Here is a 25,493-nt window from a genome sequence, read left to right as displayed (position 1 = left end):
CTGGAGCTGCAGAGGGAGACGCTGCCGCTGCGGAAGGAGAAGATCCTCATGGAGAAGGAGAAACTGCTGCTGGAAAGCATCAAACTCCGGCGGGAGCTGGGCACGGGACGGGGCGCTGCCAAATAAAACCCGCTCACTGCAGGGGACCCCGGTGACATCTTCGAGGCGGAGAAGGTGGCGGCCCCCTCGCCGGGTGGTCGCACAGCTGGCTGCGAGGGTGCTGCCAGCTCGCTGCCTGCCCTCCTGGCGAGGTGGCAGGGCCAACGGCCCCTGCGGCACCCAGGGGGCAAGATGCTGCTGCGGGACCAGGGGAGCAGCGGCAGCGTGGCCCCCGTCCCCGCGCCCCCCGGGGCCTTTCCGACTCCAGGGTCGATTCTGGGGCTGCTCGGGCGGCACCGCGGGCGGCACCACAAAGCCTTTGCCGTGTTTTGGGCTCCCGTTTTAATTCTCACTCCACAAACCGAGCACAGCGGGGCCGAGGCGCCCCTCACACCACGCAACGCCTCGCCGCAGCCGCGTTAACTCGCGGGTCCCCCAAGACGGGTCTGCGGACGGGACGCCGCAGCGGTGCTCCACGCACAAGCCCACCGCGGGGCAGAAACCGCGTCCGCCGTCGCCCCCGCGGCCTGGCTCGGGCTGCCGCGGAGGGAAGCGCACCGGGCGCCGCTGCCGTCATCCGTCCTTCCTCCGACGCCGACTTCCACGCCACGGCTCCAGCGGTTTCCTCTTTTCCGGGCTTCGTAAGGGGGTGCAGGCGTTCTCCTCGCGCTCTCCTTGGGCAAGACCTGCCAGGCGGTGCGAAGCGCGGCGGGAGGGAGGCAGGGAGGGAGGCTCGCCCCAGCTGCGGTGCCACGGCAGGCAGCGGCTGCCGGGGGGGCAAGGGGGGTGGAGGCAGCGCGGGGCGGGCAGGACTTACCCTCTGCTCGAGGGCAGAGCGGCTCCGGCGGGCCTTCCCGGGGGGCGCGGGCAGGGCCGGGGGGGCTACACGAAGAGCAGGGAGCGCCGGGGGCAGGCGCAGCGCTCCCGCAGCGCCTCCCGCACCCAGGAGCCCTGGCAGCCCGCCACCGCGGCGGCCGTCCAGAACGTCCTGCAAGGGGAACGCGGCTGCAGCGGGACCCGCCGAACCCGCCCCGGGAGCAGGGGGTCCCCCAGCCCCCCAGCCTACCTGGCTCCGGGCAGCCCGTCGCCGCCGCAGCGGGGGCTGCTCCCCGCGGCCCCCCGGCACTCCACGCACACCCGCTGCTCCCGCCGCAGCCGGCTGCTCCAGGCGCCCCGGCGGCAGGCGGCTCCCACCTGCTTCAGGCGGAAAAACCCGCAGTAGCTGCGGGGCAGAGGCCGGCGGTGAGCGGCGAGGTCTGGGGGCGGCGGGGCCCCGTTGCAGCGCGCGTCCCCCCCCCGTCCACCTACCTCGGCGGTGCATCCGCCCGCGGCGCAGCAGCATCCCCCGGGCGCCGTTTGAAGGAGTCGGGGAGTATCATGGCCACCTCTGCCGGGAAACGCGCGGCGGGGTGAGGGGGGGCCGGTGGCGCCCGGGGGGGCGCGGGGAGCCCCCCGTTACCTTTGGCCGTGCGGCAGAGCGCGTCGTCCCCCAGGCAGCCGCGGCGCTGTCGGAGGTCGGGGCAGGGCCGCCCGCCGGGCCGCGGTGGGACGGCGACGTGCCGGGTGCGGGCCGTGCTGCCCGCGCCGCACCGGGAGCTGCAGCCGCCCCAGGGCCCCCAGGGCCCCACCACGCAGTCCAGCGCTGCCGCCGCCGCGGCCGGGAGAGAGGGAGAAAGAGCTTGAAGGGAGACGAAAGGCCGGGGAGAGGGGAGCAGCAGCGCAGCAAGAGGGACGGGGAAGGATGAGAAGGAAGGAAGGAAGGCGGAGAAGCGGGCACAGCGGTTTCCCACAGCTGCCTGCACCATGCAGCATGTCTCAGCTTTCCTTCCCGGCTGCACGGAGCCTCCTGCACCGCAGCGCCCAGCGCAGCCGCGTGCCCCAGCAGGGCCGGCACAGGCCACGTGCTGGCAGCTGCCGTTTCTAGAAGGCATCGCTCTGCACCGGGGCCCTTCGAGCATGGGAAACATGCTGCTCCTAACAGCCAGGCCGAGCCGGGGGTGCCCGGCCCCGACAGCCACCCGGGGGAACCGGCCCCTCGCCCCAGCTGCAGCCCCCCTGCAGCGCTGGCACCGCCGGGGCAGCAGGAAGCCCCGAGCGAGCCGTCAAGCCCGGTGCCGACTGTAACGAAGGGCAGAAGCTGCAGGAAGGGCAAACACGAGCTGAGCCAGCTGCTTCGGGGCTTCTGGAAATGAACTCACACCCGCCTCACCCGCGGCACCGGAGCCAGCGTCGGAGGCCGCCCCGCTCTCCCGAGGGCCGGGCGCAGCCGGGCTGGCCGTGCTGGGACACCGCGGCCCCTCCGGGCCCCTTGCCTGCGTCTCCCTGCCCGCTCCCGCAGCTCCCCGTGAGCGGCACGGCCGGGCCGAGCTGCGAGGAGGCAGCCGGCGGCCAGGAGAGCGGCGACCAGCCCGCCGGTACCCGCCTTCCCCCACCCGCCCGGCCCGGGCGATGAAAGCGGCGCTGGGGCCTCTCCTTCGACCGAGACCGCAGACGGGCACCGCATCCCCGACAGCCCCTCGGGCCGGCCCCAACCGGGCGGTCTGCAGGCGCCTCGCAGAGCAGCCGAGCGCGGCACCCGCCCGCCGGCCGCCGCCGGGGCTCAGCGGTGCAGCCGGGCCGGGAGCGGGCTAATCCCGCGGGGATTAGGCAGGGCTGCCGGGCGCGACCCGGCCGGGGCCGGCGGCGGCCGCAGCGGCTCCCATCCCCCCCCGCCGCGGGGCCCCGGCGCTGCCCCGCCCGGGCCTTCGCGTCCCGCACCGGCTGGATACGGCCCGGGGGCGCTCCCTGCACGGGGATTGCTGCAAAAAAGTCAGAAATGGGGACACTGCCCCAAATGCACCCCGGCAGCCCTCCCGCGGCGCGGCCCGGGCTCCGCGGAGACCGGGGGACCCGGGCAGAGACCGCGGCGCAGCCCCGCGGGGGCCGCGAGACCCGCAGGCGCGAGGCGGCGGCGAGGGGCGGCGGCGGCACTCACCGGCGCGCCGGCACACCGCGCCGTAGTCCTCGCAGCAGTCGCCCGTCTTCTCGCAGTACTCGTCGCAGTAGCAGCGAGCCCGCCCGCCGCCCGCAGCCCAGCACTCGTTGTTCCTCCCGGGGCAGCAGCGGTGCCGGCACCCGGCCCCGGCCCCGGCCCCGGCCCCGGCGAGGCAGGCGGCGGCCAGCAGCCACCCCGCGCACAGCAGCAGCAGCCGCCGCCTCCGCCGCGGCCCCGAGCGGCCCGGGAGCGCCGCCGGCATCGCCCCGCGCCCGGCTCCGGCTCCGGCTCCGCTCCCAGCTCCAGCCGCGGCGGGTGGGGTGGGGCGGGGCGGGGGGCGGGCCGCCCCCACGGGGCCTGGCAGGTGGCTCCACGGCGGGGAAATGCATTTCCGCGCGCGAGGGAAAAGTCTCAGCCCGCAGCAGCCGCGGGGGGAGCGGCGGCAGGGCAGCCGTCGGCAGGCGGCTGGGGCCCGTCGCTGGTGCTCTCGCCCCCGGCTGCCAGCTTGGGGACACCAGCGGCGACGGGGATGGCAAACGCAGCGTCCACGCCGGCCGCCACACGGGACCCCCCCACGTGCCCCGGCAGCGCTCGGGGCCGGAGGGACGCGCCGGGGCCACGCACGCCGTGGGGCCACCACGAGAGGTGGGCGCAGATGCTGAGCCCCGTCCGCGCACTCGCCGCAGCCCCACACGCGAGGGCCCGGACCCCCACGCGCCCAGGCCACCCGCTGCCCTGGGGGACGCGGCCTGGACTCTAGCGCAGCTGCTGAAGCCAGACTGATTTTATTCAAGTTGCAAATGTAAAATAAAAAAAAAAAACAACCTTCACTGGCTTAAGAGCAGAAAGCCCCAAAGTACATCTTTTCCCAGGCTTTCTCGTCTCCCCCTCCGCCCTCCCCTACACTAGTGTTAAGGCTGCATTTGTTACTGACAGCACAGTAAAGAAACAGAAGATCCAGCCCCAGGTCCCCGCTCGCGGCCGCCGCCTCCCGCCGCGGGACGTTTTGGCACCAGTGTGGACGGGGGAGCTCCCAGCGCGGGGCGCCGGCAGGGCCCCGGCCCCCCAACCGCAGCGCAAGCGTCGCCGGGTCGGCGCGGGGCTCCGCAAGCTGCCGGCGCTCCCGAGCCGCGGCGGGGGCAGCAGGAGAGCGGGGGCGGCGGGCAGGGAATGTGCAGAAGGAAGGGGGTGGCGGAGGACGGGCTGCAGCCCGGGGCGCCCCAGGCCCAAGTCTGAGCCCCCCAGTCGCTCGTGCGGTGCCACTGTAAACAGCGGGCGCTGCGGTGGCCCGGCTGGCGCTGAGCTCACCCCAAACCCATCCCCTCAGGAAGGAAAACGAAGGAGGACCCACGCAATTTTGGGCAGCGTCTGCTCGGGGAGCGGGGCTGAGGCGCCTCCCGGCCGCACTGAGCACGGCCCGGCCGGGGAGAGCCCCGGCCCCACGGCAGCTGCACCCCAAGGCGTCCGCGGTGCCGGCGCAGCAGAGGGAGGAGGTCCGGCCGCCCCAAAAACACGGGTCCCGGCGCAGCGGGGAGCTCTGCTCCAGGGCGAACCCTCGCCGCGAGCTCCTCGCTGCCGGGGACCACGGGCGCTGCAGGGCCCCCAGACGCCTCGCCCTCACCGGCCGGGTCTCGCGGAGCCGGGAGAAGCAGCGCCGGGCTCAGCCTGCCCGGGGCGGCGGGGCTGGCGCGTCCTCGGGGCAGCGCCGGGCGAGGGCAGGCCCGGCCGCCGGGGCGCTCGCAGACAGCTCCAGCTCCTCCTCCCTCCCCGCTCATTTTATCACACAACTAATAATTTAAACTGCTGCACAGCTCCTTCCTATAAATAAGGTCATCGGGTTTGCGAGGGGAGGGCGGGAGGGGCCCGCGCGCGCGCTGGGAGACTTGGACCCGCGGCCGCGCCTGGGGGAAGGTCCGAGCGGTTCCTCCGGGGTTGGTCATCTTTCTCCAGCTGCTGCCCGGCGGCGGCGGCAGCACGGCCGCCCCGGCCCGCGCCGGGCTCAGTCAGTTTTCCACACCTTGTTGAGGAACTTGACCACTTCGTCGTAGATGACGAAGACGATGGCCACGTCGAGGCAGACGCGGCCCAGGCGAGGCACGGTGCCCTTGTAGAACCTGCCGGGGGAGGCGGCGGTGAGCCCGGGGGGACAGTGCCGCACGGCCGTGCCCCACTCCTCCTCCCGCCGGGACAGGAGCCACGGGGGACCCGGGCACTGCACCGCCTCCCGGAGCTGTGCCCACCCACACGGGCGCAGGGCGGGCGCAACGGCCCGCTGAGCCCTGCTGGCTGCCTGGGGTGGGGGTCCCTGGCCCCCCTCCCTGGAGCAGCCATCGGTGCCCCAGGGACAAGGCAGAAGCAGCAACGTGCCCGTGTTCCCTTCCCAGCCATTCCTCCCCGCCCCCACTTCTCCTCCTGCACCCAGACCTCACCCCACGCGCTCCCCTCGCCCCCGCAGCCTCCCAAGCCTGGGGCCACCCCGCTCCCACCCCTCTGGGGACCGGCTGCGAGCACTTACGCCAGGGGCCCTTCGTGCCTCATGATCTGGTAGGCACAGTCCCAGGTGCTCTTGTACTTGTGTGCTTCGAGCCCCTGCCAGGAGGAAGAGGAAGGGTCAGAGCCTCGGAGCCGGGCAGTGCCCAGGATGGATTTGGGGAGAGACACAGGGAGCTGGAGGTTAAGCGGGAGGAACTGATCCTGTCTGCCGCTTTGGGCCACTGACCCCGGCAGGGACATGCTTCACGTCTGTGTGAGCACCTGCCAAAGGCACAGGCACTGCCACTTGGACTGAACCGTTTCAGAGCACCATGTGCGTCCTCCAGGCCAAAAAGGACAGAGCCCGCTGCTGCGGGACTCGGAAAACGCAGAGTCCTCGCCCAGTTCTCCCAGGGCTTCGGGAGCCGGCCCCAGGCGCTGCGTGACCCAGAGCAGCAAGCGGTTCAGCCACGCCAAACGCAGAGGGGGCCCGAGCAGCGCAGCAGAGGCATCATCTGCCGAGCTTCGGACAGGGGCTGCTCTAGGTGCAGCCCTCGGGAGCCGGCAGGGTCAGCCACAGCCCCAGAAAAGCGCTTCGGGGCTCAAACCTCTCCCTTTCCCCCCCCAGCTAAACGCCCCGGAGGAGGGGGGGGAGCAGGAGGCGACAGGGCTCCCTCGTCACTGGTGCTGTACCTGCATCCTGGTTTTCACCACGTCCAAGGGGGTGTTGCCAAAGACGCTTGCAGCTCCTGCAATGGCTCCGAAGACCCCTGTGACGAAGGGGTTGATGACCTTGTTGGGATCATCCCCTGGAAGGAGGAGAGAGTAACAAGGAGGGTAAGGCAAGGAGTGAAGGGCAGAGCACACGCGCGAGGAGACACAACAAGCACGGCAGAAGCGATGGAGCCCGGGAAGCAGGTCCCCGAGTTTCGCTGGCTCATGGGCAGGGTTAGTGCTGTGCAGCAAGCAGCAGCCCCAGGGTGTCTGGAGGGACAGGAAGGAGCAAGGAAACACCGGGAGAGCAGGCACTGGCTGCTGGAGGCCAGAAGACATTTGGAGAAGGAGCCGGGCAAGCAGCAACCCTGGGCGGGCAGAGCGGGGAGCGGGAGGTGAGCACCATCTGGCAGTACCAGCCCCGGAGAGCTGAGGACCTGGTGGTGCCAGAGCCCCACGCAGCGCTCGGGGGGGTGCAGGAGGGTGGTGCTCCAGCTGGGAGCCCCAGCACCGGGCCAGCTCAGCCCTGCGAGCTGGGGGCACCCCTTCCCCTGGCCTTTATCTTCCTCCCCTTCACAAAGGCCAAGGAGGGAGGATGCTTTGGGGGAAACTCCAACTACACCCCCCGCATGATGGGCTCAGGGACCGGGGCGGCCCAGGGGAGGCAGGGCTGGGGGGACGGAGGCTCAGTACCTTTGTACCAGTTCTTGAGGGACGTCATGACGAAGAAACGAATGGCCTGGTTCGATCCTTGCTTGAGGACGGTCGCAGTTAAGCCCTGGTAGGTCCCCTTTAGCCCTGCAGCAAGGGACAGCGTTGGAGGGGAGCCCCAGCCTCATTCTAACCACCGCCCCAGCACCCTGCTCCGACAGGGTCCCACACGGCACCGCCACGTCCTCGGACAGACACGGATCCTCCCCGTCGGCCTCCCCGCGCTGCCAGGCCACTCGCGGCCCGGGCTGGGGGAGCCCTGCTGAAGCAGGGACGGCCTCGCACCGCGGGGCTGCTGCTTCGGAGGTGGCTCCCAGCCCCGGTGGCTAGGGAAGCAGGTCCCAGCCCACGCCCCATCACCTGGCCCCGGCTCCATCCCCGCGGCACGGGGGTGCCCGGGGGCCCTGCTCCCCAGGGACTCACCCTGTTCCCGAACGATCTCCCTCACGCCGTGGAAGAAGCCACGGTACTTCGGCTGAGGGGAGCACTGGTCATGGATAAACTTCACCTGCGGGGAGGAGAGACATCTGTCCCAGCTGAAGCAAGAGGAGAACTGTCTCTGAACTGAAGAGGCTGCCGGCCACCTCTTGCTTTGCTCCGAAGACAGTGCTAAAACCAGAGCCGAGCCACGTGGCCGGGAGGCACCGAGCGAGGCGGCGTGGGGAAGCCTGTGCCCCCGACCAGCTGCATGTTTTGCTGAGTGAAAGCTGGAGAACTGGAAACAGAGGCTGCAGGGATCACGTCCACGCGTGAATCCGGAGCAGGGACACGGGAAGGAAGGAGAAAACCTGAGCGTGTGGCGGGGCCGGCTGAGAGCAGGGAGGCCTGGGCAGGCTGGGCCAGCGCCAGGGACGCGCCGCGGGGAGGAGAGGCTGCAGCGTGGGTCACTGCATCTATCTCAGCAAGCAACTGAGCAGGTTTTACAGTGTTAAAACTGATGACGGCTCCTGAGCAAAGCCCAGAGGGATTCCTCTCTGGGAGCAAGATGACAAGGAGGGGGCAACGGCACCGCGGTCTGGTCTCTCAGTTACACTTTCCAAACTCAGGTCTTCCCTTAGGAAACCAAGCAGGCAGAGCAAGCCCCCGCCTCCGCTCGTGCCTCTGGAGATCCACCACGGGGGGGCACCCGAACCCAGAGGATCTCCAGCTCCACCTCACTGCAGATCCATCCGGCCCCCAGGCTGGTTTCTCCATGCTCAGGTGGGAGAAACGCCAGAGCAGCATCAAGGTGCTCCCTCCCGAAACAGGACCCCTCCAGCTCCCCGGCCAACACAGCCAGCTACTGCCGAGGGGGCACCTTCCCTTGGCCCGGGACAGCTGGTTTCGCCTCCTACCTTTATGGTCTCCATGGGACACACCACCACCACGGCCTCGGCCACGCCGGCGCCCAGCCCGCAGACGAGGCCCCGCGTGCTGTCCAGCTTGCCCTGCTCGTCTCTCATCTGGTTGCTGAGGAACTCGAACATGCCGAACCTGCGGAGGAGGCCGCAGTGCCAACCCCGAGGGCGCGCGGGCAAGGGGTGGCAGCCCAGGGGGTGGTGACGCACTCCTCCGAGCAGGCGGCCCCCTCTGCCTCCGGGACGGGGCACGAGGGCCATCACGAGCAGCAGCCCTGCAGAGCTCATGCGCCGAGCGAAAGGAGGGGGCCAAATCAGCCCAGCAACAGCGAGCAAGGGGAAGGCGATGCCAAGGGCCAGGCGGAGGCATGGCTGACGACCTGCCTAGTGTCCTGCAGGCAGCTCCCAGCGTCCCGGCTCAGGGGCTCGCTGCCGGCCATACGTTATTACGGGGACGGCAGGGCTGCTCTCGCTGAGTCCAGCGGCCGCCCATCCTGACTCACCGCCGCGTGAGAGGACAAACCCCGATCCACAAATATTCCTCCGCCACCGCCCGGAAAAAACCCATCGCATGGCGACAGGGCTGAGGGAGGGCCAGGATGACTCGCTTCCCTGCGAGGTGGCCCGGGGGGCCGGATGCTCTCACCCCGCTGCCTCCCCGGGAGCCAGGGCTTCCCATGGACACTGCCCTGAAAAGCAGCCGGCTCCGACAAGGAGCAGCTCAGGATGCTGGGGCCAAACCTACCCCCCTTCAGCAGGCCTGAAACCACTGGTGACCGCTGCCTGGGGTCCTGCTCTGCTTCTCAGGGCTCCCCCCTGCAGCAGCACCCCACGCGGCGGGCACAGGGGGTGCCCGGACAGATCCTGCTCTGTCCCCCCATGCGGGACGCGCCCGCAGCAGGGCTGGCACGGCCACAGCCTGCTGGGTACAGCAGCCTTCAGCACCGGCAACCCGCTCCCCGGGCAGGACGGACACCTACCTCACGGCGGCCTTCGGGATGGAGCCGTACACCAGCGAGCTGAGCCCCCGGTACAGCCCGCGAACCCCATGGTCACGGACAGTCTGCTTCACGCAGTCACCTGGGGCAGAGCACACGAGCAGAGGCGTCACCCGACCACCCTAGCACCGTCCAGGCGCTCGCCATCCCCCCGGCCGGCTGCGAGACCCGCAGAGAGGCATGTCCCATCCCGCTGGCTCCGTCCCACATCCCTGGAGAGCCTCCAGATCCTGCAGACCGGCCCAGGCAGGGCTGCCACGCCGGCGCAGGCCAGGAGGTGCCGGCCACGCAGCACCCTTGCTGACCCCGCGTGTCCTGCGTTGCACAAGGGCCAGGCTCGCCCCGGGCTGCGCTCACGCGGTGCCAGACCTCAACGTCCGGCTGCCGGTGGGGAGCGAGATGTTGGCGCCGGTGGCCCCCCCCGGGGCAGATACGCCCCACCCGAACGCGACGCCGGGCTCTGCACTCACCGATGCCCTTGTAGCGGGGCGGGTGGGCTTTTTCATCCAGCTGCAGCTGCGTCTTCACATACTCTGTGGGGAATGTAATGCAGATCTCGATGCCCCCCGCGAGGCCACCTGGAAGAGAGAGCAGGGGATACACGGGGCCCGGAGCGCGGCCGGCGCCGGCCCCAGCACCCAGCCTGGTGCGTGGCCAGCCTGGACGGACAGACAGACTGCAGCTCTCTAGCCCCCGGGAAGGGCCAGGCTTCCGCGAGCACTTAGCAAACAAGTCGTTTGCTTTGGCAACCACTCATTTCGGTGCTCTCGGAAGCAACTGCTCCTTCACCGACTGGTGTCTTCTGTGCGTCCTCTCGGCTGCGGTGAAGGGGCCTGCGATGGCCGGTGTGCTCAAGGCTGCCCCGCGCCACGGGGCCCTGCTCTCACGTGGAGCACACCACGAGCAGGACAGGACGTTGGTATTTCTGGCCATGGGCCCAAGCCCTCAGCAGCACAGTTTGGTGGCTGCAGGGACTGCGCCTGCCTGGGAGGGTACAGACGGACCGGGCAAGGTCAGACAGAGGGACACAAACTCATGCCATGCTGTGGGCATATGCCGGCTGGGGAGCAGGAGCTCCTGGGTTGGGGTTGGGGGGGCAACGGCACCTGCAACTCGCTGCACCTTCCCCTGCGTCCCCTGAGGGGAGAATGACAACCCTCTCACTGCGGAGCTGGGGGAAACGCTGTGGGAGGCTGCTGGAGACCTCCGGAGGGGTCGGATAAGCGACAAGCGATGGAAGAGACGGCTCCGACGCTCCTCCACCCCGGCACACCCGCCAGGCACCGTTCTGGCTGCTCCCGCACATCCCTCTCTCCCACCCCGGGTGCTGCACCTCCTCCTTGGACCCGGCTTTCCAACACCTCCGTGTTGCACCCACGGCAGCAATGTCACGCTCCCAGCCCCGCTCTGCCTTTAGCCCACGGGCTGCAGCCCTGCTCCTTGCACCAGCTGCTCCCGGCACCCTGCGCTGCCCGCTCTCCCTCCGCCCCGGGGCTCGCTGCAACACCGAGGGACGTCAGAGCATCCGACGGGTCACGCACGCACCCCCCACACCCCAAATCCTGTCCCTATTGCAATGCACAATGCTCGCCCCAAATTCAGCAGCGCTTGCCCCGCACCCAAGGGCAGCATGGGGCCCACAGGACCGGGACGGCACAGCCCCCACGCGCCCCAGGGCAGCGGGACCTGCCCCCACCCGGCTCCGGCAGCCCGGCAGGAGCCCATTTGCAGACCCCCTGCTCCAGCAGACGCGCAATTACAATCAGTCCCATCCTGCGCCCTGCACGGTGGAGGCTGCTGGGCGCTGATTGAAGATGCTCCCTCCACCCGTTACAGCTCGAGATGCTGCTAGCAGCCGCACAGCCAGCGCTTTCAGCTCGAGGTGTTTTTGCTGCTCTCTGCGCACTCGAAGCTCTGGAGAGGAGCGGCAGCTCTGCGCTGCTGCGCCGGCCCCGGCTGCTCGCGCAGGCCGATCTCTGCCTGTGGCATCCCGAGGATGCGGTGTCAGGTTCAACCCTGACTTCACTGCACGCTGGCACCTTGCATCTGGCAAAACCACTTCTCCCAAGCGTGACTCACGCTGAAATAGCTACAAAAGATCAGGAGAGGAAGGGGGGGAAAAAAAGAGCCTTTCATAACGGCCTGTGGGCAGCTGCAGCAGGAGAAAAAGCATGCAAAGTATTCGCTTTGGACGAGCTGCCCCCCAGCACCCCCGGCGCGACAGCGAGCCCTGCCCCAGGCCCCGGGCAGCCTCCGCCTCCGCACAGAGCCTTCCTCGCCGCGCTCCTCATCCCTCTCCCGCAAGTCACCTCCCATCCCCGTGGTCGCCGGCGCAGGAGGTGCTCCAGCCGCGCGGGGGACGTGGCCAGCCCTGCCGCGAGCCGCCCGACGGAGCAAAACCCACCCGTGGCTGGAAAGCCGGGGCAGCCGGGGGCTCGTCCCAGCCCGTGCAGCCGGGCGCAGCTTATCAGCAGGCGCCCAAGCGCCCCGCGAGGAAGACCGATAGCGGCCCCGGCTATTAGCGATTAGCGGCAGGCAACGGGCCCGGGGATCCCAGGAAGGCGCTGCCGCTCCGAGGCCAGCCAGGGCCTGCCCTTGGGGCGCCTGACACCCAGCGCGGCCCCAGCGCCGCGGCCAGACACCGAGCGCCCTGCACGGCTCCCACGCGGGACACCGGCCCGTGCTGGCCCCAGGCCTTTGGGCCAAATTAGCGGGCGTTTCTAAAAGCACAGCTCTCCAAGCGCCAGCTGCTCGGGGTCGTCCCCAAGGGGCAGGTGGCCATCACGCGGCACCGGATTTTCCTGATCCCAGGAAAATCCCGGGTATGCCCTTTTGAAGGAAAGCATCCTCACTGCGCTCCCTCCTGAGCTGGCTGGGACTTGCCTCAACACAGCCTCACCGTGCTTTTTCCCCACACATGAAAACAAGCGGCCTCGTCCTCCCGAGACGCCAGCCTCTCCTGGGAGGGGGCAGCGGGCAGGCTCTCGGCAGGAGCAGCGGCATCCTCCGGACGGGGGCAACGGAGGGCTCTTGCCCCCGCTGCTAAACGCCAGCTGCGCGACCTGCCCCCGCGCAAACGCCCCAGGCGCTGCCAAGGGCACTTCAACCCCTTCTCCTACGCCGCAATCTTCCAGCCTCGAATGCTCTAAGAGCCACAAATGATCCGTTCCCCCTCCGTGCCGCTGCTCCCTCCCTGCGGTGACATTAAAACACCAGCCGCGGGGCAGAGCCGACAGCAGCGGCAGCTCCCCAGGCCCCTGGGCCACCTGCTTTTAACCGTTTCCCCCGGGTCTCCTGCACCTCCGATGCTCGCTGTGCTCCTGCTGCTCATCCACCACGGGGACGATCCGCGTGGATGTCGCCGGCCGGGTGCTGGTGCAGCCACCCGTGCCAACGCGGGGCTGCCGCCCGGGGGGACGAGCTGCTCTGCTCCTGCACCGCGCAACTGAGCGGCACCTCCAGGCCCCCGAAGGGACCCGGGGCCAGGCCACGGCCCGGGCAGACGCTCCAGCCTGTCTGCGTTATGCACCAAAGCTCGGGGGCCGGAGCACGGCACGCGGCCCCTTTGGAAACGGCACCCGGCCCCTTTGGAAACGGCACCCGGCACGTCCCTCCGTCCCTGCTGGCCGCAGCTCCCGCGCAAAGCACGCCGGGCCGCCCGCAGCTCCCGGCCTGGGGGGGCCGTGCCGCGTCCCCGAGCGCGGAGGCCAGGCTGCTGCTCCTCCCCGCGCTCCTGCCAGCACCAGCTGCTGACCCGGCACCTCCCGGAGCCGAGTGCTGGGGAAAACATCCGAAACGCAAACACGAGTCCAGGGGGAAACAGCACCTGAGGCCGAGGCAGGCCAAGGGAACAGCCGAGGCGACGTCGGGAGCGGGATGCTGCCTGCGCTCAGGGCAGCCACCTGCAACGCATCCGCAGCTCCAGCGCACGGTCTCGGCAGCCACACGGGACGAGGATGTTTGTCCGTCCGTGGGGCAGGGGCAGGGATGCGCTGCTCTGCACCCTTGGGCAACGCCGTGTCCGCAGGGTCCCAGAGGACCAGGGCGCGCGGGAGCAGCAGGCAGGCGCCCAGCCTGCACAGCAGGTCTAACCCAGGGCGTCAGACGAGTCCCTCATCGCGAGCAGCACGCTGGGTGCCGGGAGGCCACGGCGCACGCGTGGGGCCGACCACGCTGCCAGCTCGTATCACACCTCTCCTACCCACCGTCGCCTGCCAGCACGCAGCAGCCACCCCCGGGCTCTAACAGGGAGCTGGATGCAAAAATCTCCCCCTCCTGCAGTCACCCAAGGGAGCGGCTGCCTGCGGGGACGCACCGCTCCGGCACCCTGCGGCAAACCCCATTCCCGCAGGGGAGACCGGTGGCACCGAGCAGCGGGAGCAGGCTGGCCCCCGCGGCAGCGCTGCCCTCCTGGCCTGGAAGCTCCCGCCGCTGCTCCGCAGCTCCGGGGAACCATCCGGGCAGAGACGGCGCGCTCCCGCGGACGCTCGCGCGCAAAGGACCTAGAGGAGGATCCGTCCCTGGCCCTACTTGGGGACATGTGCCATTCGCAGCGCCAGCTCCCCCCCTGCCCCAGATGTTGCTCAGCATGTTCTGGCAGCAGCAGGGCCAGGCCCCAAATCCCACGGGAAGGGGCCCCGAGCAGGGACTCGAGAGGCACTTTGCAACTTTGGGCAATTTTCTCCTCTCTTTTCCTCTCCCCGCAGACACAGGGCAGCACAAGCCACCCTACACCCAGCCCCTTCCCTCCCTGGAACAGAGACCGATCAAAGGTGCTTCCCTCCCCTCTCAGCTCCCTATGCCGTTTTATTCCAACAAAAACCTACTTCCATGCAAATAAATTGCTCCATTCCCTACAAGCCAGCTGAGCACTGGCTCTTCGCAACGTGCCTGCCTTGCCAGGGGTGCAGAGGGCTCTGCAACCTGTTTACCCGGACTTTAGCCGACAGCTTTAGTTCTTGCAACACCGCAGAGTCAGCATGAGCCGCCAACACTAATCACTTAGGAGGTGAAAGAGCAAGAGGGACAGCGAAGGCACAGCCCGGACTCGGAGCCAAGGCTCGCAGCTATTAGCTGGATGCAGCAGAGCCAAAGGAGCGAGGATGTCCTTCAGCAAAGGTCACGCTCTCCTGCTCTGCCAGCCTCGGAGAGAGGGTGTCTCTCGCGGGGGGGCCTTCGCTCTTCCCCAGCGAAGCGCTCCCCGGCCGGGGACTCGCTCCCTGCGTGCAGCGAGCCCGCAAGCATCCCGGCTGCCAACAGCCAGCCAGGCTCTGCAGAAGCAGCCAGGGAGGGAGAGCAGGGAAAAAGATGCGTTTGTCAAAAAACAACTGCCTTTGTTTTCCCAGAATAGGTTTCAGTCCCTCTGCGGGCAGGCCAGGAGAGTCACCCGGGGACACGGCCGCAGCTCTGGGCGCTGCTCCGGAGAGCTGGCAGGAGGGAGCAGAGGGATGGGGCTTCGGGTACGGCGCGAGGGCACCGGCCCCGCGAGCCCCCTGCAGCGTACGACAGCACAAGCACAGGCAGACGTTTCACGAGGATCTCGCCGTGCCCAGCCGGCGCCTCCGCGCACACAAAGCCCGTCTGCGCGCAGCTTGTCGGCAGCCCTGGGGACGCCACCCGTCGCCCTCGGCCCAGGCACCCCGATGCGGGTCCCCGGCTCGGGCTGCAGGACGGCGCCAAGGGCGAGACGGGCGCCAGGGGCATCTGGGCGAGACGAGCAGAGCCCAGAGCAGAGCCCAGCACCGCCCCGAGGACCAGCACAAACCGAACGGCTGTGGCTGGAAGAACCCCCTGGCATGGTACCCCATGCAAAACCCCCGTGAGCATCCATCGTCCTCTTTTTGGGAGCACCACAGGCTCCGACCAGGAAAAGGAGGGTGCCACGGCCCTCTGCACCTGCAGGCGTCCTGCGCTGGTCCTGCCGGGCACCTTCCCTCCTCCCAGCCGAGCCGAGCCGAGCGGCCAAGCCTCGAGACTAGCTACGCGGAGCTGCAGCGTAGCGCCCAGCAGCCCGCCTGCCTCATGCACGCTGTGCTGACGGCTCCTGCCCTCCCGAGGGTACTTTGCACCCTTCCCCGTTAGCCAGGGCATCCTTCAGAGCTGAAAAAAACAGACCAAAGTCCATCAGGGTGCTCAGAGTCAGGGAGTCACAAACACCCATTTCCAGCTCGCTGCTGCTCTCTGCGCCCCGTCCCCTACCCCAAAGTCCGCCCTGTGCCGGCCCCTCTCCCCACTGCAGAGCAATCAGGGGAGACGGCTCCTCTCGGTCCACCGGCGCCAGCTACGCTGCGCTTGAGCCATCGCCACTTAGCGTGATTAAGCTAAACAGTGGAGAATGAATTAAGCTAAGCAGTGGAGAAATCGTACCATTTCTCCAGCAGTGAAACTGGTTTAACAGGCTTCCGCCCTGCCTGCCCCCTTCCTCCTGCCGCCAGGCCGTGTTGTGAAACGGGATCAGGGAAGGAGCCGGGCACGGTGCCTGGGACACCTGCGTCCCCGCGAGCCGCCTTTCGGCGCTGGCGCAGCCGCCGGGGCTCGGGGCCAGCGCGGCCGTGTGCTCCCCATGGTGGTCTCGCTCCGATCCCTTCTGGGCCGCTCTGCCAGCACAGAGTACCATGAACCAAGGATCTCAGCGGCTTTCACTTCCCATACGAAGTCCTCAGAGAAAACCAGCACGGGCTGCCCCATGGAAAGACTTCTGAAAAGGCACGGAGGACGGGGAGGACCGTACTCACAGCACGGCTGCTGCCTTGGAGCCAGCTCACCAGGCCGTTACCTGCACTGCTGTAGGGGAAGGGAAAAACAAGCATCCCGCAACAGGTCACCTTCACTCAGGAAACATCCATCCGCAGCGCCGGAGGCATCCAGGCCCCTGGCACATCTCCTATCTGGCCTGGATTAGGGCCAGCAGGGAGCACTGGGTTTCATCAGGGTCCCTGGTAAATACATACGTGGCCACATTCGTCATGGTAACACGCTACGGCCAGGCTGGCAAAGGCCTGATGCCCCATCAGGGATCTACCGAACTGCAAACACAAACGTGCCTCTGTGCCCTGCGCCGTCGGGTGGGTAAACAGCCCTGTGCAAACAGCGCCGAGATAGTACTGTGGACCAGGATGGAGTAATCTGTCCTAATCTTACTGGAACTGTCCTGTTTCAACAGGCTGTTCTCCCACAACTCCCCCATTCATCTTTTTTCTTTGCATTTGCTTCAGAATTGGACAATAATGTAATAATTCATTTTATAATATATTTTAAACTTCTTGGCTGTAAGTAATAGCAAAAGCCATCTCCTTTTGCCTATGGTTACAGCATCCTCTGCCTTCAGCGCAGACATCTCCCCGGGGCTGGTCAAGCCTGCGGTCTGGGCTCAGGACCCACCACGTTCCCGCTCCCCCGAGCCCCAGCTCCGCAGCCCGTGCGAGCGCAGAGCCGAGACCAGTGGTGGGGAAACGCCGGCTCCTGGCCGACCCACGGCCCCACTTCAGACAGCGACATAAAAACACATCCAAAATCTTTCTAAAGGCGACACAGAGCTGACATCGGAGCTGAGGGCTGCTGGACACTTCCCCAGGAAGGTCAACGTGAGCTCAGCCTTGGCACGGGGCGAAGGAGCCCAGCTGGGGCTGCGGTTTCGCTGGGGAGTCTCCGGTCCCCCAGCCGCTGGCGCAGGGATGGGAAGGCCCCCGCGCGGCCCCAGGTACAGCCCAAGTGCAGGGGCATCTGGCACAGCCCGTCCCAGCAGGAGCCATCAGCCAGCCTCCTCCGCGGTTCGGCCAGCCACGGCTTTGCACACCTCGCACCCCGACAGGGCTGCCTTCGCTGGTGTGAGCGGCACAGGCTCAGCTCCGCGGCTCCACGCAGGTGGAGGATGGTGAAGACACCTTAAACATGCTGGCACCTTGGCTAATTCACAGCACTAGTCGCTTGCCAGATGCTCCGATCTTTCATTTCAGAGCAATTCACTGGTCATTTCAAGCAAAACATCTGAGGGCTTTGATTTGGCCCAGAGACGTCAGTGGGTGCGGGGATGGGGGGAATGACAGCTGGGACCTGACGGTCCAAGGCACTGGAGCACAGCGGGAGGAAACAGGCAGCAAACCCCATCTCCTGCTGACAGGAGGTGGCCCTGAGACCTCAGCTGACAAGGACAGGGTCACCAGAGCAGGGACTCTGCACTGGCATGCACTGCGCAGGGCCACCGGAGATGCTGCAACATCTCCGAGCTGTCAGCTCGCCGCGCTGATCACCTCGAGGAAGATGGATGGCTCTTCCTGGTCGTTTACGTCAACCAAGGGAAAAAGGTACCCTGCAGAACGTCAAGCAGAGCAGACGTGAAAATCTCAGAAACACGCATTTCGAGGCTTGGGTTTAACCCCAGCTCACCCAGAATTAATTCAGACCAAAGAAGCCGAGCAGCTCAATGCAGTTTGCCAGCCCTGGGCTTTGACAGCCTCCTTCCCCCCAGCACAGTCTCCAAGGCCTGGGGTCTGCTCTGAGCTGCTGCAGTGGCTGCACTCCACGAGAGCTCACAGGCATGCAAAGACGTGCTCAAGGGACAGTCTGCTCCTTTTGCCCCACTCCCCAAAAAACTGATGACTCTCAGAGGCGGCACCTCCAGTAACCAGATCTCCAGGGGAAGCCTCAGCCCAGAATGACACGCGAAGGACCCGCAGACCCAGCAAGACCGGTTCCCTCCGCACTCGCTGATCCTTCCCACGGCCCTCAGAACAAAGTGCTGCTTTGGGCCCACCATCTGGATCCTCTAATTTAGCATCAAGGTGTGTGGTAGCAACCTCCCCTGCTCTGCTGTGAGCCCCAACAGACATCCACGTACAGCAGAAGCCAGCAAGCACACAGGGCCCACGGGCACCCCCAAGCAGCACAGCTTCCCTCGCTCCTCCCCAGGTGGCCCTGGCAGCCCAGAGGGACCTGGCACATTTGAGAAAGGAGTCCTGCTCTGCAGGGAGCAAGTCGCAGCTTTCACACCCAGCCCCTGACTTCCCCCTTCTGTAGAAACAGGGTTTCCTAAGAGAGACCATATCAAGGGATTAGCAAAGAGGAAAGCAGGGCCTTAATTACTGCTTGGTTTTCCAGGTGACCCCAGGCTCCCTGCTGAAGGTGCGCGCTGAATGCCCCAAGGTGATGACCCCTCTCACTCCTGCCCGCGCTCCTGGTGGGACCTCAGTGCCCACCGCTGACGGCACTGCCATTTCCCCGTGGTGCTCAGCGCGTCTGGCAAACGTCAGAGCAACAGCCACAACCACTTCTAGCTCCTTCCAAATCAGGAACAGCGTAGGACGGCATCTAGGAGCGCCGTCTCCCCGGCCAGGAAGGTTACGCGTAGGCAGGACCCGCAATAGCGCACCGGCCCATGGCCCGGGGGGCGGCCGGCTCACAGCGGTACCGACCGCGGGCCGGGAGCAAGGCAGCCGGCAGCTCCTGTGGGAGCGAGCAGACCCCAGGCTTCAAAGCTGGCTAAAACCAGAGCAAGGCTGTACTTAACTCCGGGCAGGGCAGGCAAAGCCTTTCATCAGGCAGCCTCTGCTAACCAGGGGCGAAGTCCTCACAGGGAGGGCGAGGGAGTTCACTTTCTGCACTGAGACCAGGACCAGCTGTGCTGGGCTCTAAACAGTCCGCTGCAAGCTGGTCTCCAGCTGACCTAAATGCGCTGCGGTGCCCAAAAACCAAGCAAGGAGACCTCCAGGGAAGGTAAAGACATAGCTATTATTCATTTCAGCTTAAAGCCTGTCTTTGTGCTTGCAAGTCAGTTCTTTAGCCAAGCTTAAACGAAGGAAGGTTATGTTGAACCGTGGTGTCGTGCAGCTGTGTTGTTTCTGATCCAGTATTAGGACCCCCAAACCAACCTCAGCGTATCAGTGCAGAGCTGGGCCGGGGGCTCTTTCCCTTTCAAAGGGAGCACAGGGATAAACCAACAGCAGGGCCCCAAACCCCCCAGGCGTTCCCCTGCTTAAAGAGGACGAGCTGGGACTTCCCAGAGCGCAGCACCTCCGAAGCCAAGTCCCGACAGCGATGCCCGTCCGGTCACCAGGGCGGTCGCAGGGCTCGGGCTGCCTGGATGCGCTCGCCAGCAGCGTTCTCGGCAGAGGACGGGCAGCGGGGTCGCAGCAAGGTGGACGGCTGCCGTGGCGTACAACCCCCCACCGCTGCAGCTGGACAAAGACAAGCCCGTTTGCAAATTACTCTTAACTTTTCCTTTGTCTTTTGTGACAAGGGGAGGAGGAGAGCTCCTGGCAGCAAGAGCTCCACTTCCATCTCTTAGGGAACGCCAAACTCACGCTGCTCACGTCTGGCAGTGGATATCCACCCATGGCGTGATGGTGGCTGGATATTTAACTCCACCGGTACAGCTAGGACAGGGCAGCTTGAACGCAGCACAGTAGGACTAGGCCACTCTGAACACCTCCAGCTCTCCTAAACGTAGAGCTCTGGAGCACAGACACCTGATGGGCAGACAGAGAGCTGCCCGAAGCCCCAAGAACATCGGCAAACACCTTCGGGTCAGCACGGATATCCACAAACGGCACAGCAAAGGGATGGACGGCTGGGCGCAGGCTGGGACGCAGAGAGTTAACACCAGCTCTCTCCCACTTATGCGGTTCTTTAATGCAATTAGATGGCACAGAGGCTTGGCTGGGACTTCTGCCCACGAACCAATCACGCCGACCCGACGTGCTGCGAGCGAGGAGAGGACTGAGGAGAGGACTAGCATCTCAATGGGGCCCTTCTGCCACCGCTGCAGCCTCCCCAGAGCCGACAAGGGCTCCTCCAGGCGAGGCCACCTGCAGCTCTGTGCTGCGCTGCTCAACGCGGCTCCTGGCAGAGCCCGAGCACCGCGTCCCCTCCCGCCGTCCCGCACCCCCCCCCGGGGCACCCCGCACCCCCCCCCGGGGCACCCCCGCGGCCGTCCGGGCCCGCAGCGAGCTGATACGCGACCTACAGCTGATAAATCCCCACCGGAGCTGCCCAAGAGCCGTGAAGGTCTCCCGATGGCTCGGTCCGGGCAGGGAGCAGACCGACACCCCGCGCACAGGCAGCGGGCGGGAAGGCCGGGCGGGGAGCAAACGTCCGGGCTTTCCCCCCCAGCTCGGATTAAACCCCACCACAGAGCGCCCCAACGAGACCGCGGGGGCGCGGCCCGCGCCGGGGGGCGGCAGCGCGGTGCCGCGGCGCTCGGGCAGCCCCCAGCTTTCGGGGGCCGCGCCCCGGGGAAGGGCGCGCTGGCTGCGGCCGCCTCCCCGACGGGGCGCTCCCGTGCCCGACGGCCCCGCCACGCGGGCAGGGCGGCCGGGCCCCGCTCCGCCGTCGAGGGGCGGCGAGCCCGGCTCGGAGCCGCCGGGGCCGCGGGCTGAGCGCGGAGCCCGGGCGGCCGCGGCGTGGGCGGGGCCGGCGCCGCCGTGGCGTGACGGGGCGCGGCGCGGCGCGGCGCGCTCACCTGCGAGGATGGCCTTGCCGGGGTGCGTGAGCTTGGCCTTGCCGGCGGGGGCGGCGGCGGCGAGGCGGCGGGGCGCGGCGGGGGCGGGGGCGGGCATGGCCGCGGTGCGGCGCGGCTGGCTGCGCGGCGCGGCGCGGCGGGGCCCGGCGGCGGCGGCGCTATTTCAGGGCCGCGCCCGGCCGCGGGGCGGCGCCGGCGGCGTCACGTCCTCGCGCGGCGCCGGGGGGGCGGGGCGAGCCGCCAGGCCACGCCCCCTTCCCCGCCCCGGCCCCGCCCCCGCGGCCGAGCCCGGGGCCGCCGCAGAAGCGGAACCCAAACAACCCCCGCAGTCTGCGCGGCCTGCGGCCCTCGGCCCGCTGCGGGGGGGGGTCGGTTCTATCCATCCCGCCCACCCCTTGCTTTAACCCCCTCATTTCTGGGACGGGGAGAAAGGCAGAGGGGAGACTCCCGTGGTAGCAGTCGCACACGAACTCCCCTCGACGTACATTTGTGATGGGAAAAGAAGCCAAAACACTCCCGAGTTAAATGAGCCTCCGCTGCGAGCTCACGGACGCCCTGGGGCTGTTCGGATAATCGTTAGTTTTCCTTCGGGGACTTATTATCTACCGCTCCTACTCATTAACTCCTGCACGGCTCGCCCCGCTTGTTCCGGGCTTGTCGGCAGGGCTGGGGGACAGGCCGCCCTCACCGGCTCCCGCCCGCGCGGCAGGCTCGAGGGAGAGGGGCCGAGGGAAACGCGTCTTCCTTTCCGCCGCGGGCTTTCCGGGTAGCGGGGAAGGCCAGCCGGATCCCAGAGGCCGGGGGGGGGGTGCAGGCCGTCCGTGCTCGCCGCACCCCGGAGCAGCCACCGCGTTACGCTCAGCAGGCCGTGTTACGCTCAGAAACCTCCCCAGCTGCGCGGACAGCATCCGCTTGTCGAGACTCGCGCCCTGCCGCGATTGGGGCCCGGCGGGCAGAAAGTTCGCTCCACCGCTGCGGGGGAGTGACAGGGCTGCAGCTCAGCCGCAGGCAGAAAGGACAATTTGGGAATTGGAAGCACCTTTAGTCTGCTAGCATTGAAAATTAACGTGTACTCGCATTGCACCCCTCGTTCCCAGATGAGGAGGCCAAAATTACAAACCGTTTCGGAACAGGGTGCTGCCAGCCACGGAGGCAAATCCGCCGAGGCGTCTCACAGCGAGCTGAGGTGAAGGCCAAGACGCAGCCTCGGGCGGGACGGCGGTGGGCAGCACCGCTCTTCCACACCCGCCTCCGCTCCAGGCCGCCGTCACGCAGCAGAGCGGCCGGACAGACGTCGTCCCACCCCGCGTGCTCCCTTGCACGCCGACTCCCCAGCGGTGCCCTGCTCAGCTCTCCCGGATAAACTTACCGGTGCGATACCACTTTGTTTTCTGTTTAACGCTTGGCAGCTAGAGACCCTTTTCAGCACGCAGGATTATCTAGTCCCCTTTGCTTTACAGACCTGTAACCACAGGAAGGCCCCAGGCCCTCACGCGCGTGCCAAGCTTGCTACCGAATTTCAGAGCCTCTGTCAGCAAGGCGTCAGTGCACCTTCGCCGGCACGAGAGCCCAGCCTGCGCCCCAGCGCTGCTCTCCGGACGAGCACCGACCGCTCGAACCTGTGCGAGCGCAGAGCCCCGGGGCGTCTTGCCACCACGGCGAGGCTCACGTTTACAGTCGTGCTGCAGCTTCAACACAGCCATACGGACACGGTCACCTCTGCACTTTGAGCCCAGCACCGAGAAAGTAAGCAGAAAAAAACCTGCATGTCTTTTTAGTGAAACAAGCTACTACTCACCTTATTCTGCTTTTTACGTAAGCCAGTGAGTTGCTCCCATCCTGGTACTCAGCTTATCTGGAGCTCCCAGCAGCCACTTTCAAGGCATAAGAGAAATAAAGAGAACAGGAAGGAACGAACGTTCACAGTCCTATTCCTAGATGCAGGGCAGCTAGTCAGTGATTTGGTTAACAGTCCTTGGATGGCGAGAACTAAAACACATCCTTTTAAAGATAGCAAACAAATGGAAATGCCTGCAACTTTCTGATTAACGTCTGCAACACCTCACTAACTTGTCCTTCGATGAAGTTATCACAGCATATTCATGCATGCCAAAAGACATGTATACTACTGCTGCAAGGCAACAATTACCTTCCTGGCAAACACTGGCTCCCAAACCTGATTCCCAAATCATCAGGTCAGCAAGACCTGTGCATAGTCTCATTCCTGTCCAAGAAAGTACTTCAGCACATGCTTAATTTTTATCAGTCTCAATGGGATAAACAGTGGCGCTTACTTTGCTGAACCAGGAAAGGATTATTCATATTTAATCATATGGCAGATTACGAGCCATCACAACTTGACCTCCAAGAAGCTGCTAACAGCATTTGTCAGCAGAAAGACTGAAGGAGAAGACCATCCAAGGGGGATAAGCAACCTCTGAAATACTAGAGGCTGCAAAAGGTGTGTTTTAAATCCCATAAGTAACTTAAATGCAAGTAAAGACTTGATCTGACTTGAAAGGTCAAGAGCATCTCCGAGGTACAGGGTGGTCAACGCATAAAAGGGCACCTAATGTTATGGACAGGTGATCAGCTCCTGTATCTCACTGCTCTGGATCTAGGAATTTTCATGGAAACAACCATCCGACAACCTGAACCCATTTCCATTGCTGGTGGCTGGCACTTGTTCCTGCTGCCAAAGAAACAGATAAAAGAATTTTTAAATACAGTCAAGTGCTGTTGTAGCCTGCACACCTCATGTCATCCCTCCAGAGCCTAGCAATCAGAGGATTAAAAAGAACTACTCAGGATGAAAGCAACCTGAATGAAAACTTTCCCTTTGCAGCTTTCACAAGGGTTTGGGTTTTTTTAATAAACGCAAATGCTGATTGCACACATAGCCTTCCATGATCCTAGAAAGCATGTAGACAATGATCACACTTGATCAGTTCCAACTTGTTTGCTCCTCTGTCCATCCCTCCTTCTCCCCGGAAAAAAATTTCCTTTATTACTGGCACTGCCTGCATGCGCCCTACAGCACACCCTGGTTTCAGGGACCATCATAAACAGTCAGTACAGAACAGATAACTTCATATCACATATCCTTGAATCAGAAAGAACCTCCCCATCTCACTGGAAAAACAGCTCCACTGATACCAGAATTGGTCAAGAAGTGTTTTCCAGACATCAACTGTTGCAAACCTTTCTTACTAATCCACACCACTCGGGGTTTTACGGTGCGATAAGAAAACTTATTTCCTCTCAGGTTCCCCGACAGAACAAATGGTTCCTTTATGCATAACAGACTGGCTTCAAGGGAGAAGAGATCATATTTAGGATTTCTGAGTCAGTGCTCCACCAGCTTCAGGTGCAAGCAGCAGGAGCCACCATGACTATGACAAAGATGATGCTATTCCAAAACAACGTGCATGATTCCCACCTGAGCACGCATGCAGAAAGAGCTCCCGTCGATACTCGAGTGTTCACCGACGTCACCAACACTGATTCGCTAAAGCTTTAACTCCACCCCTGCGGCTTAAAACTCCACACGGGCTCCAGTAAGAGCCCCAAAGAAGTCTCGTTACATTAACGGTCTGAGTGTGCCTGACCCAACTCAGAAGATAATTGAAAACCACGTACCACATACAGTGCTTACAGCATTTAGAGCGTGGTCGTGTTTTCCTTACAGCATGATACATTACTGAAAGGAACTATTCAAGCTGACAAGCCCAGTTAGCGATTTACCATATATGAGGCCATTTCCCAACCCCCTACCTCTGAAAAGAGGAAGCATTATCCAAAACGAAAGCTATCTAGAGACTTAATAACCACCCTGTCCTCACCCAAACTCGCTTCTAACTTCATATCTGGATAACCAGCACTTTGGAAATTTGTGCTCTGAATAATATTGGAGACCTGAGGAAAAGGACATACCAGGTGACTTTAACTTTTCCTTTTTATAATCATTAGTGGGAGGGGGGAAAAGAAGGAGAAATATAGCTTTTTAGATTAAGAGATTTTAAAGTCTTGATAAAAACAGCAGAAGAGGCAAAAAAAATCTCATTGAATTATCAAGCCATGCAGGAGAGAACACATGACTGAAAAAACTCCGAATTTGACTCAATTTCTAAATTCAAATACAAAGAAGAAAAACAAGACTTACCCTTCACTGATTGTATTTCAGATTATGATTTTAATGCTTAAAAGCTGGCAATATTACTGTGTATTTTAGCTTGAAAAAAATCTGATGATTTCCGATACCTTCCAGAAAGGCCTGAAAGGCTCTGCAAGCAGAGACCTAGACTGACACATACCTACGCTAAGAATTTTGCAGCATTTTGCTAGTAAAGCATGAGTCAGGATCTGTCACTACCCTTGGAAAGATGCCAACAGAATACAAGCAGCACTGAAAAACAAAACCGTTACAACAGCGACCAAGTCTTTGAAGGCTGAACGTTTGCTGAAGTAAAGGTATAAACCACAACTTAATTATGCACCAGTGTAACGAAGCACTCATGTCATTAAGCATGTTTCAGTTCTACATTCCACAACATTTTACCACAAATTCAAGATGCTCCAATTCCACTTTGTGGGAACTAGTGAGATTGAAACACTCTCAGGACATGCTATAAAACAAAAAAGAAATACACTCAGACTGGAAATAGAAGTGACAAGCCAAAGTATACGCAAGGGAACATGAAGAACCCAGAAATACAGGAACAAATTCTACAGAT

The 25,493-nt window shown here is 64.5% G+C and overlaps 2 protein-coding genes and 1 long non-coding RNA gene across 4 annotated transcripts; 1 reads left to right on the top strand and 2 right to left on the bottom strand.

Moving 5' to 3' along the window:
- Window positions 1-417: 417 nt before the first annotated feature.
- Window positions 418-3,360, bottom strand: LOC112985613 (somatomedin-B and thrombospondin type-1 domain-containing protein-like). The gene is made up of 6 exons (XM_064521825.1): window positions 3,074-3,360; window positions 1,559-1,741; window positions 1,408-1,486; window positions 1,166-1,321; window positions 917-1,087; window positions 418-785 (listed from the first exon to the last, which is right to left on the bottom strand). Exons 1-5 carry the CDS (start codon window positions 3,333-3,335, stop codon window positions 982-984), a joined length of 786 nt encoding a protein of 261 aa, XP_064377895.1. The 5' UTR covers window positions 3,336-3,360; the 3' UTR covers window positions 418-785; window positions 917-981.
- Window positions 3,361-3,842: 482 nt separating this feature from the next.
- SLC25A1 (solute carrier family 25 member 1) lies at window positions 3,843-20,930 on the bottom strand. Of its 2 annotated transcripts, none has more exons than XM_064522161.1 (9): window positions 20,761-20,930; window positions 9,776-9,883; window positions 9,288-9,387; window positions 8,305-8,443; window positions 7,394-7,478; window positions 6,953-7,057; window positions 6,239-6,354; window positions 5,589-5,662; window positions 3,843-5,187 (listed from the first exon to the last, which is right to left on the bottom strand). In XM_064522161.1, exons 1-9 carry the CDS (start codon window positions 20,855-20,857, stop codon window positions 5,073-5,075), a joined length of 939 nt encoding a protein of 312 aa, XP_064378231.1. In that variant the 5' UTR covers window positions 20,858-20,930; the 3' UTR covers window positions 3,843-5,072. The 2 variants fall into 2 exon arrangements, with proteins under 2 accessions (XP_064378231.1, XP_064378230.1); XM_064522160.1 differs by lacking the exon at window positions 20,761-20,930 and adding an exon at window positions 12,606-12,651.
- Window positions 20,931-21,026: 96 nt separating this feature from the next.
- LOC135330210 (uncharacterized) lies at window positions 21,027-25,493 on the top strand. The gene is made up of 2 exons (XR_010392069.1): window positions 21,027-22,131; window positions 22,221-25,493. It is a non-coding gene; the product is annotated as an uncharacterized LOC135330210 (long non-coding RNA).

This window comes from Dromaius novaehollandiae, chromosome 17, assembly GCF_036370855.1.
Source record: "Dromaius novaehollandiae isolate bDroNov1 chromosome 17, bDroNov1.hap1, whole genome shotgun sequence".
Classification (NCBI taxonomy): domain Eukaryota; kingdom Metazoa; phylum Chordata; class Aves; order Casuariiformes; family Dromaiidae; genus Dromaius; species Dromaius novaehollandiae.
The sequence above is the reverse complement of the archived record's forward strand: the minus strand, read 5'-3'. Positions and strand labels throughout refer to the sequence as shown.